The 12,652-nt window shown below is 30.8% G+C and overlaps 1 protein-coding gene across 4 annotated transcripts in view; it reads right to left on the bottom strand.

The window, feature by feature from the left end:
• LOC145334150 (uncharacterized) overlaps positions 1-12,652 on the bottom strand; it is a 481,948-nt gene that overhangs the window by 90,588 nt on the left and 378,708 nt on the right. For all 4 annotated transcript variants that reach the window (XM_080179457.1, XM_080179456.1, XM_080179454.1 and 1 more), the window contains 3 exons: positions 11,345-11,414; positions 10,906-11,016; positions 4,746-4,826 (listed from right to left, as the gene is read on the bottom strand). In XM_080179457.1, coding sequence (XP_080035583.1) covers positions 4,746-4,826; positions 10,906-11,016; positions 11,345-11,414 — 262 coding nt within the window. The remainder of the gene's footprint in view (positions 1-4,745; positions 4,827-10,905; positions 11,017-11,344; positions 11,415-12,652) is intronic.

Here is a 12,652-nt window from a genome sequence, read left to right as displayed (position 1 = left end):
TGAATCTATTTTATTGGAAATTTTAGCTATATAAATTTTCTCATAGTTTATTTACTGATTATTTTATTATTGACAAATTAAATCTTAATTCTGATTGGAAATGATTTAGTTTTAATTAAAAATTACTTTTTTTCCTAAAAATAAAGATTTGCTTTTTCTCGAAATATTTATCATAATTGTGACAAAATCTATTGTTTTAATAATATATGCAACGATTTTTGAGTTTTTATAATGAACCTTAAGGGATAAGACAATGGACGATAAATTGATGTACATCCCCAGTGATGATTAACAAAATACCCTTCTGTAGATTAAAGTTATTGGATGCAAAGTTTGGACACAGCTAGTTTCTAACAGCCAGTCAAGATTGGATAAAAGTACCCTAAGTTTTGAGGCTAACGAGGGAGAGAACGTGTTAAAAAAAAACTTTGGATACGAGATTAATTTACAGTATAACCTTTAGGTAACTCGCCAAGCTATTAAAATAATGTTTCAAATAAATCTGAAAATCTCTTGTAAAAGAAATATTACATATGAAGGGAGTTTTTCCCATTTACAGTAAATTATGTTTTAATAGATTTTACCCCTGTTTAGCCTTTAGTCATTTTATAAGTAGCGCAGCTACTCAATAACCTGTCCATTTGTTACTCTGTTCTTTCTTGTTCATTTAGGTATGTATAATTCAATTATAATGTGTGATTTATTTCTCAAAAGAACGTGTCCTAACTTTTGTGATCATGTTTTAACCCATTCGTGACGAGCTCCCAAAGTTCAAAGTTTCGATTCAACGGGATCAACAAAATATACTTTTTCAATAATTACTCAACAGAATTCAAAAAGTAAGGTGTCAAATTAAAAATCTTACTATTTTTGTTAATAATGGCAATTTTCTTCTTTTTTTGTTGCGTTTTAGTACCTTAAAAGAAACTTAATTTAATAAAAACTTTAAAAATAGGAGGTCTACAAAAAAAAAAACGGTTGCATATGCAAATTCTATGGATCATTTTACATCTACTACTTACTAAAAACAACGACTAGCTATTTTTTTAAAAATCACAAAAGTTAGGACACGTTCTTTTTAAATAATCCGATTAAATACTCTCTTATTATTTTGTTATTGCTGCGCTACGTATGGATATAATTATCCTATGTATTTATCCTAACATTTGGTATTAACAAGTAAGGCAATAAATAAAATAAAAACCAGAGTTAATTTGTTGAGAAAAAGATATGGTGTACTATCACTGCCACATTAAAACAGGGAGGGATGGGAAATAAGGCCTAAAATCATGCTTGTACCCAAAGTTTTATAACCTTTATACTGGAATCTAAAGGGATTAGACAATGCATCCCCAATGATGATAAACAGAATTACCCTTATATGTGTATTTACATAGTTCATTAACAAGTTTGAACAATACTAGTTCGAAACCAATCAATCAAAAGTACCCAATGTTTTTGTGCTATTAAATAAGATAATATAGTTTTGGGTAACTTACAGAGAAGACAATATGCGGAAGTGATAGGACACTAGAGATAAATTTAACCCCACGGGACCTTAGAGCATAATGAAATTTAGTATTACCTAACTAATATTAAGAAACCAAGGTCAATTATGGCCATAAGTAGCGCAGCAATAACTAGCTTATACTCGCATCTCTCCAAATATATCTTGGGCTGGTTTTTTATTCTTAGAAATGGGGGGGGGGGGGAATTTTCCCCGCTCAAAAAATTATTTTTGAGGGTAATGCCAAAAATTAACAAACAAACGGACGTATCATAGAGTGGCTTTGCTATAATTGCTACAAAAGTGCCAATTAAAAAGAGAAAAATGTACGAATTTGACCATAAAAAAAAGAATACACGTGTCTGATGTGACCTCATGATAAAATCATGTTTACGACAGTAAAAAAGAACTAATTTTGTCTTAATTAACATGGCAAAAAAAGTTGTTGGATTTTTGTTTTTATAAAATAATCTGTACTTTAAATATATGATGAAATTGCTCTACTTTTAGGGTATAAATAAACACAATATACGTTGATTTGAAATTAGTTTGATTCCAAAGACAGCCAATAGATTTTAATAACTAAAGTGCTGACCTCTATTCAAATTTTAAAAACACAGATATTATAAAACTATGGAAGGCTACGGTATAAAAATAACTAAAGGGCTACCCTGTGATCAACGTAAAGTAACCTAACCTAAAATAACAATCAAAACCAGAAAAAAAACTAAACCACCCTCCTGACTTTTAATTGTTTTTAAAGGGGGGGGGGGGTTTCTGTGCCTTACAAGGAAACCGCCATCCAATCTACGTTATCACAATTCTATTATGTATATGTATTTAAAGGATAGCCTGATATCTAGTTGCCGAATGTGTACGCAGTTTCCTGAGTGTTTCCTCATCCTAGCTCAATATTTACTACTAGCTAAAAAAGCTTCAAACTTCAAAAAAAAAAAATCAAAATTTAAAAAATTCAAATTTATAATGTATATTGTATAAATCGTTTACACATTCAAATTTTGATTTTTTTAAGGGAAGTTTGAAGATTTGTAGCTAGTAGTAAATATTGAGCGAGGATGAGGAAACACCCAGGAAACTGCGTACACATTCGGCAACTAGATATCAGGCTATCATTTAAAGGCTAGGTCAAACATTTTAATTCTAACGTTTTAATATCAGATCAGAACAGTATGATTTGACTGTGGGTTTATTGCAACAAAATAAAAGAAAACACATATATATATAATATTCGTTTTAATGCAAAGAGAAAGGGGACCTTTGGATTGTAAAATTACACTGGTAACCTTGTTGTTTTATTTGTTGGCTCAAAAACTTTTGGTACTTGATCAGTTCGTTCTTAATAGAAGTGTCGTAACCTTTCAACCAATAGTTATATTTCAGTAATTTTGTTTATAATCATTGGGTATGTAAATAAATTCATCGTCCATTGCCTTATCTCTTAAGACAGAGCAGCAAACGTTTGAACATGTTTATTTTATTTTAGAAAATTTTTAAATTCTGAATATTTTGCTGTTTATAATAATGCTAAAATAGCCCAACACCATCTAATGGTATGCAAGCAGGGTATATAGAGCAATATTTGTATGTTTATACAATACAGACAATATTAGTACACCAGATCTCGTCCAATAACATGAGCAAAATAATCCTATAGTAATATACATATAAGTCTTGAACTTATTTTGATTATGTTATGGCAAATAGGAGTTTTTGTAAGTCACATAAAATTCATACTAATATTCATGTAAAAACATTCAGGATCTAAAAGGATAAGACAATGGCCGATAAATAGATGTACATCCCCAATGATGATACACAAAATTACCCCTTCAGTAGATTACAATAAGTAGTTGAAACGTTTGAACAGTCAACTTAATAAATCAATCAATAAAAATTCAATAAAAGTCTCAAAATTTGCTAGACCAGTGAATAATCAATTATTGCTGTTTTAAAATCGCACTGAGCAACATTTTTGGCAGGATTAGACCAACACTTTTCAATCAAAGAATTCAACACACACGAATAGAGTGAAATAGAAAGTGAAAAACAGCCGATTTTTGATTCCTTCTTATTGTAATTAAAGTGGAGATTTATTAAAAAGGATGAAACATGAAAAGTATAGAAAAAAATAGATAGAAAAGAAATAGAGAGATACTCAAAATAGAACATGGACATTTTAACTTCTGACATAATTCATCAACATTCTACAAATATAAACTCTATTGGCAACAGATTACAACAGCAAAATATTTTAAATCCCGGCTTTAAAGATTGACGTACTCAAGGATTCTTTATTCCAAAGTTGAAAAATTAGGGTGTAAGAATAACTTTATAAAGCTATATAAATGTCTTGGGGGTGGTTTTAGGATATTTTCCTGACATCTAACCCCCCCCCCCCCCTTAGATTTTATGTTTCGTTCATCTTAAATTTAATAAAAAGCTTCTCTGCCTTACATATATTTAAGTTGATTTAAAAAGCATTTATACAAGGTCCTATTTTATAGAAAAGTGCTACACATTTTTTAGGTTTGCAATGTCCTATGTAAGTCGATTAAGATCTCGTAAATGGCTTGGGCAATTGAAAAAAATGGGGAATTTATCCTGCTGTAAAAAGGTATCTTTAGAACAAAATTGGCTAGTGTAATAAATTAAATTTATCAAAAACAAGAATTTATTTCCTTATAAGTAAAAAAATTAAAATTGTGTAAATAATTTGGCAAAATCTGCTAAAATTAATAAACAATACATAATCTATAATACAAAGTAGAACGATGTTTGTTTGTCTGTCTGTTTGTTTGTAGCGAATGATCTCGATAACCGCTGAACCGATCGGGTTCTCCTTTACAGGGTAGCTTCTCATATGTCCCGCGAAGGTTTATAACTATTTTCATGGGGGGTGGGACACCCCTAACCCCCCCTAAAAATGAAAAATACCCCCTAAAGGCTAGGGGCGAAGCCGCTAGTTTTAAATATGTTATTAGCAGGGAGGGATGGGACATTTGACTGTAAATCATACTGGCCCTAAAGTTTTTAAAAATATTCTTTCATTCGTTGGTTTAACTAATTTGGAGTCTTATCTTAATTGGATTGATAAAATTTTTATTCTGCCTGAATTTTCAAATTTACAATTGGGATAATATTTTTTATCATCATCAAATTTATCGTCCATTATCTTATCACTTAAGGTCCCTAGGACTAAAAATAACGACGGACTTACCTATCAGAGCACCTCCATTGACCATAGAAATAATTGCTTTAGATGACTTGGCCAGCTTCACCAACAAGCACAAAGGGGTTTCTGAAAAAAAAAATAATTATGAAAATTATTAATGCATGTAATTTTAAAGACTAGGTATACCTTTACCCTTAACATCTAAAGACTATATTTTCGAAGGGGTAATAAGAATCAAAAATCATAATGACAAACAATTTAGAACAATATAGCCCAAAACTATCTAGGTAGCTATGACAGAACTCAATCGATCCAGTGGTATCAACGGACAAACAAAAAAACCTACTTCTTTATATAATAGGATATAGGATATTTTGAAGAAAAAAAACTATAAACATCTATTTGTGTTCTATTATACATCACTTTCAAATAAGGGGAATAGTCCCTTTCGTGGCAACGCCCCTTAAGGGGCGATTCGTCATATTTTTAAAATGGCTTTTATAGGTTTTTTTTTAGGTTGGGTTAGGTTTTATTGGGTTAGGTGATTGTCCCATAGAGTTAGGAAATTGACCCCGCAGGGTTAGAGCCCCCCGCAGGGGCTAGAAATAGAAGAAAACCTACTGTGAAAAATACGAAGAATCGCCCCTTAAGGTGCGTTGCCACGAAAGGGACTATACCCCAAATAAGTTAAGCTACCAAAGGCAATATTAAAATATTGTTTTGAAAATGAAATCAACACCAAATGTGTTTTTAACATAAAATTGAATTTGAAATTCTGACATTATTTTGGGTATTTCTTAAATGTCCGTCTTAAAAACAGCGCGTTTTAATTTTGACGACAAAAAAAAATAGGACCCAATAGTAATAACATAGTTATATAGTATTAAAATAAATTTTGAACGGCGAGCAAATGTCAATAAGACTATCCCAATACCTTTTAAAATGAAGCACTTTTAAAGATCGCCAATTTTGAGTAAACCGTTTCTACCCCGTATTAGCTCCGAGGCATGATTATCAAAATAGAAAATTTGTCAGATTTGGAGAATTTAAATTTTGAACTTTAGCAGACAATAGAGCTAACGATTGCGCGAATGATTGTTAATAGCCAACTCTACATATAATTTGTGTCGGTCAAACATTCCATCTTTTTTATCTTCTCCACTCACCATATTTTCTCTTGTGCACAAACATAAGTAAAATTTTTTAGAGATTTTAGACGAAGACATAGACATTTAAACCCTAGTAACCCTCTTTAGAGTTCTAATTATATAAAATCTATTATCTCTTAAAGTTATCTTTAAATAAAATCTGCCTATTTTGCTCTAAAATAAAGTTGCATGATGCTTATAATATTTTTGACAAAACATATGTGATTTTTTAGATCCAATTTGACAAATACTTTTATTTCCTGTTTATTTATTCTGTGTTTTAATATAGGGAAGGGGGGGGGGGGGGAGGGGCATTTAACACCATCTTTGTTAAAAAATAAGTAGGTCGAATGGTTACGGACCCAACATGTAATATTCTTCGATTTGTTAAAAATAACTCTAAGAAGAGTAATTATGAATACGAGATCCTTTTCAAGCAGGCTAATTTCATAAAGTAGCGGATATTTACAGCTTCCCCAAAATGGAGAACAAAATCGGTTTATTAATCTATGTCTAACGAAATTTTAACAAAAAAATAATACATAGTCCACATGATAAAGGATCATAATGCTCTTAGTTGATTAATATTATGAAATTTTTAAAAAATTTGTAGAATGTTTATCCCTTTAAAAACTTAAAAAACTTTCACAGGTGTGTTTAAAAAATTCAATAACAATAAAATGTTACCCTTAAATTTTTATTTTAAGCATTAAAATGTAAAGAATTTTTTAACAACAGTGCCTTGAGGCGATAGATTAATCCGTTTATGCAAAAAGATGTAATAGTTTTACTACATCTACCAATTTTAAAAGTTCGTTGACATGCTATTATAGCTAGTGTCTGTCATAGCAGCAGTAGGATTTAAAAGTGTGCATGCCCATGGAGGATTGAGACATTGGACTTTTCAATTATACTGGTACCCAACAGTCAATGAAAACGTTATTTCATTTCTTAACTTAAACTTTCTAAACTCCTATATATCAGTTTCAAACCTTTTAATCTACAGAAGAGGTTATTTTTTAAAATTTATCGTCCATTGTCTTATCCCTTAAGATCCCTGATTCCATAAAATAGCCAGATATAGGGGGAACAACTCAGACCAAAAATGTTCTTTGTATCTCATTCTTATGCATAAGGTAACAGGATATGTGTATATCTTTACCGAAAGATCTCGCCAACCGCTGAACCGAAATAGTTCTCCTTTACAGGTTACCTTCACATAGGTCCTTGGAAGATTTATAAATATTTTGGGGGAGGATACAACTAACCTTCCAAAATAAATCACCACTAGAAAATAAAGACCTCCCCTCCAAAAAAAAAGTAAAATAGTAATATATAAAGTGCATGACAAATGAGCAGTAGGATGCAATTTCAGGATGAAAACTTGGACGGCCTGCCCGCAAAAATGTGCCCCGAAGTTAAGTGAAAGAAAGCATTGCACATGCCATTTTTCATACCTATACCACGAGTTCAAGATAATTTGGGACATTTTTGTGTCATTTATGGCTAGGAGTGAAAGGCGTTGGAGAGTGGGGACAATGGGCTGTTTATTACACTAGTCATCAAAGTTTTATAATAACGTTTTCTTAGTCGTTGGGTTAACCCCTGTGGGGCAATTTTGATTGGTTGGTTAATTAAGTTGAGTGTTAAAACGTTTCAACCACTAATTTTAATCTAAAGAAGGAGTGATATTGTGTATCATCATTGGGAATGTACATAAATTTATCGGCTATTGACTTATTCCTTTAGATACCTGCGTTGGTTCAGGTTATCCTATTCGCTCGCATAAAACCTTTAAATGAATTTTATTAGATTGTTTTAAAACTATCAGTGTCCGAACTTTTCAACCAAAAATTTCATCTACAGAATGAATAACTATGTCTATAATACATTAGGGATAATGTAGCTTAATTAGAATAAAAATATTTATGAGAACTTTTCTGAATGATCCCTCAAACTAACCTAATAATCTGACTTTTTCTGACATGTCCCATTTTGTGTTAGCCTATGGTATCCCCATAAAAAGTACTCCAACAATGCAGACACGCGTGCCAAAACAAGTGAAAAAATTAGAGACAAATTTACCCATGGCCCAACACTGTGTGTTTCTACATTTTAGCCAACAAAAATCACTATCATACTTCATATATAGTGAAGTAAGGTTTTTTTATGAACCTTAAAGGTGGTTTTAGGATATTTCATTTTTAGATTTAAGTCTTGGGATGGTTTTAAGCTTTTTTTCTAGCCCCTTTGAATACAGAGCCCCTAGGTGGTAGGTGCACTATTAGCTTTAAAATATATAAAACCTATGATAGTTGCTAAATATTTGACAAAAAAACTTATTAACGTTTTCATTACACTGAAATATAACTCGAAATCTTAAGACTTAAGAATATATGATCAATTCTTTAATTAAATTTTTGCACTTTGTTGTTAAATATCATTGAAGAATATACATATATATCACATTTTACTCTTTTAAATAGCACAATTTTTACTTTATTGTATAAACACCCGAAAAGGTTCAAATATATGCCTAAAATATACATATTCATCTTTTACAATATTTACCTTTTCTTAAAGAGGCCTACAAAATTTGCAAATTCGCAAAAATCGGAAATATGAAGAAAGACCTTTAGAAGCCGAACTTACAATCGATAAAAGACAACAAAAAATACATAGACAACAAACTAAAACTGGCATTAAATCGAACTTTTCGCGCATTTGCATACATTTACTGTGAAGTAATCTATTTAAAAAGTTATTATTGCAACGACATCTATAGTCATTTAAAAAATAAAATTAAGTATTAATTTATATTGTTGATTTTGATTATTTTTAAGGCCTTAAAAAGGTTTGACTTATGAGTATTGAATATGAGTGCTTGGGTTTGTGTGTGTGAGTATGTGTATTTATGCCAAAGGCTTGCAAATAGATTTAGAAAGCGTTGCAATTTTTTTGGCGGCGGCGTTATTCAGACGATATTTGCATTTGGGGGGTATAAAATGTAAAAAATTTAAAACATCATTTTGAGCTTGAAATAGAAGTGTCTTCAAAAAGAATTAGAATAACATTACATAATGGCAAATCGATATTTTAAGAATAGTCAAAACAATTTTTTAGTCAATTTTAAAATTATAAAACTAAGATTTAATATGATTAAAAATAGTTCCAAAAATGGAATAATATTGCTAAGCTTGGCTGAACAATTTTTTTTAATGAGCAGCCTAATTTATGAATAACTGTTCACATTATAAAACAAGGACAATTGTTTCTATGTGTACTGAAGCAATAACTACAGTTTTTTTTTAAAATAGAACAGTATAACCTAACACAGTAATACGTAAAAGCTGTGTACAGTCTAGATTGTGAATTAAAGGGATCTTTAGGGATAAGACTGGCAGAAAATTGATGTACATCACCACTTAATTAAATTAAAATTAATGGTTGAAAAGTTTGGAAACTGCTAGATTAAACCATAAATCAGAATTAACAAACTTATAACACCTTGGGTATTGGTATATTTTACAGTCCAATGTCCCCCCCCCCCCTTATGTTGAATTTACTGATATGGAAAAGAGCTTTCAGCAATGTATAGGCTGACAGTCGAATGTTAAAACAACGTACGGACATGCCCCAGTTATAGAGTAGCTGCACTACTAATAAACATATTCTGGTTTTTATCATTTTTAGATTTTTATCAGTAAATTATTTATCAAGCCATAAATATAAAACAAGTATGACAACATTCACAAGTAGCGAAACTAGTGTACAACTTAAACTTTATTAAAAACAAGAATGACAATATACATAAAAATAAAATCGTTACCTAGTTTTATTTTTAAAAATAGCATAATAGCTTTTAAATGTGATATTTAATATTAACAGATTGATATGGACAATTCAAAAATGACTGCAGAAAACAAATTGACAAGTGGACTGAACCTAAATGAAGAAAGACTTCGCTTATAAGGGGAATAGGTTCTAGCAAAGACAATATCTGTACACATAAAGAACAGACATACAAACAAACTGAGCTGAAAGTATATGCACTTTAAAACTAATAATGCTATGATCTAAAACTATTATTGCATCTAGTGATCTTCAGGGAAAACACAATGGACGATAAAATATATATCTTTAATGATTAACAATATCACTTTTTCTTTAGATTAAAATTATCGGTTGAAAAGTTACGACACTAGTAGTTTTTATCCAACAAGTCAAAATCAGATAAAAGTACCCAAAGTTTTTAAGCAAACATATAAGATAACGTGGTTACAAAACTTCTAGTTCTAGTGTAACTTACAAACCAACGTCCCCTCCCTTCCTGTATTGCACAAATTAGGACATCAAAAAATAAATCAAATTTAAATCTTTTTTTTGTGGGAGGGGTGCAGAGAGGGTTGGTTTCATTCAAGATTACATTTGAATTCATTAAAATTATGAGATATTTGTCCCTATTTATGTAAGAAGCAATGAGAGCAAGAAATAATAATATTGCAGCTATTGGATATTGCAAAAATCAGGGACAAAGGGTCAGTTGGGTAATTTTGCACACTTTTGCTTTAAAATATTTAATTCTTATCTATTTAGATCTATATAATGCATAAATATTAGTGTTAATTTCAATTTTTAGAAACGAAATTATTCTATAAGACAACTTTATCAGTCTGTCTGGAAAACTTTGCCTACTCCCCCTATATTATGGGTTTATATTTTAATGGAATTTTTACCTAATATGTGTTTTCCCTAAACCCCTATAAAAAAGAAAAAGAATTGCATTAATATTAGCCGAAGAAAACATCAGTCTTTAGGTTAAACCTATCTATTGGTGCATTTATGCTATAACTATAGAAAATATAAAATATTTAACATTTTCTAAAGAAACATAACACTTTGGATCCATTATGCCTTGTCGAATTAGTAATCAATAATACAAATCGAATATTCTGGTATTGATTATAAAATTAAAAATAGTATCTAAATGTGCCAGGAATCAACATGAAATCGATAGGACCATTCTATCATGCTAAATCCAGGTAACAAAATCTTACCTCCAGAATCCTGGCAGTGAAAATTAGGATCCAGCCCTTTGCTAATCAGTTTGTTAATTTTCTCCAGATTTATAGAAGTCACGTGTTCAACAAACTTTTTCTGGTTACTCTGTAAAGGGTTAAAGACAATTTTATTATTGGTAATTTTATTATAAGGGGACTATGCACGAATGAGGGCAAGTGATTTTAAGCACCTTCCAGCATTGAATCTGAGTATTTTTTGGTGACTATAGAAGGTATTAACAAGGCTTAATATAGTTATATCAGCTTAAAAACACAAACCTATTATATATACAAAAAATACTCAGGTCCACTGCTGGAAGGTGCTTAAAATCACTTGCTCCTCTTTCGTGCATAGTCCCCTTTAAAATATTTAGGCTACACAGTGCAAAAATATTTCTTTTAAAAAGATTTATATAATTAAAATTTGTCTTTTCCTTTGAGTTAATCTGTTTCAAGTGTTTGTGATCCAAGTTCAGCTCTTTGTATACTTTTCTCTTGTACTTCAACTGAAATAAAAAATAGGGTCAACTCTTAAACCTTTTTTAATGTAAGCTCTTTGCAATATTTTTCTTATTAATAGTAGCTCTTTGTATATTTTATCTCCTGTACTTCAAATAAGTAGAAGAAACTATTTTTATGTTTTTTTTTTAAGATGAGCTATTTTTTGGTATTGTTAAATTGGGATTTCCAAAAGTCAACGTCACTTTTTAGTGGTATTTTTTAACAAGAGCAAAAAAAATTGTATAATAAGATGTTTACTAAGAGCTCTGCTCACAAAATACAAGTACAAATTGTTGCATCTTTAATCTAAATAATTTGATTACTGGTTGTCAAAAATGAGTAATGCACTTATGTGCTTTGAAGGTAGCCGACAAGTATTCAAAAAATGTTTGTGTGTTGCCTTTTCATACAACAATGACAGTCAAGTTCATAAGTAGCGGTGTTACAGGCATTTAGTTACTGTCAATAAATCACAAAAAATGTAAATACATATTTAAAAGTCAATAAAAGGACCTAATTAATGAGAAGCTGCGCTTTTTTATACGTGAGGAATTCCTTGTTTAGTAATAAACAAAAAACCAAAGCATTGATCTTGAAAACCAAAGTGTTGCTTCAGTGTAAAGACAATACTGTATAAATAAGATAATCTATTAACTGGGACAATTATATCCATAGGAAGCACAGCAATGTCAAGAGAGAGAGAGAGAGAGAGAGAGAGAGAGAGAGAGAGAGAGAGGGGGATAAAGAGAGAAAAGAGAAAGAGAGAATGAAAGAGAAAAAGAGAGACCAGGAAGAGAGAAAAACAGAAGCGTGCCCAACTTTTTTTTAAATATCAAAGAAGAAAAATAAGTAAAGGGTGTTCAAGGGTGTTTTTACATTAAATTGAAAATTTGCTAGGCATTAACAACATACTTCTACAGCCCTTTCATCCCCCCTCCCCCAATATTACCATCTACAAAAACAAAATGCTGATAAAAATCAAAAGAATATCTGAACGTCCATATTTCCAAAATTTAGTTTTTGAGAACTTTTTTTACTTGTTATCTAGCATATTTACATAAACTCTTAATTTGATAGAGGTGAGGGGGGGGGGGTAGTGGGGGGTGGTGTGGTATAATACACAACGGAAGGAAGAAATAAGGCCCTGAAATTATGCAGGGGTAAATACATCCCCCCCCCCTCTCCTCCACTCTCACCCAATAAACAAGGAAATAGAATTTTGCAAATAAAAAAATATTTGGTT

Source organism: Acartia tonsa, chromosome 12, assembly GCF_053477335.1.
Source record: "Acartia tonsa isolate MP-2025a chromosome 12, ASM5347733v1, whole genome shotgun sequence".
In the NCBI taxonomy this organism is placed as follows: Eukaryota; Metazoa; Arthropoda; class Copepoda; order Calanoida; family Acartiidae; genus Acartia; species Acartia tonsa.
This window is presented reverse-complemented; position numbering and strand designations above follow the sequence as displayed.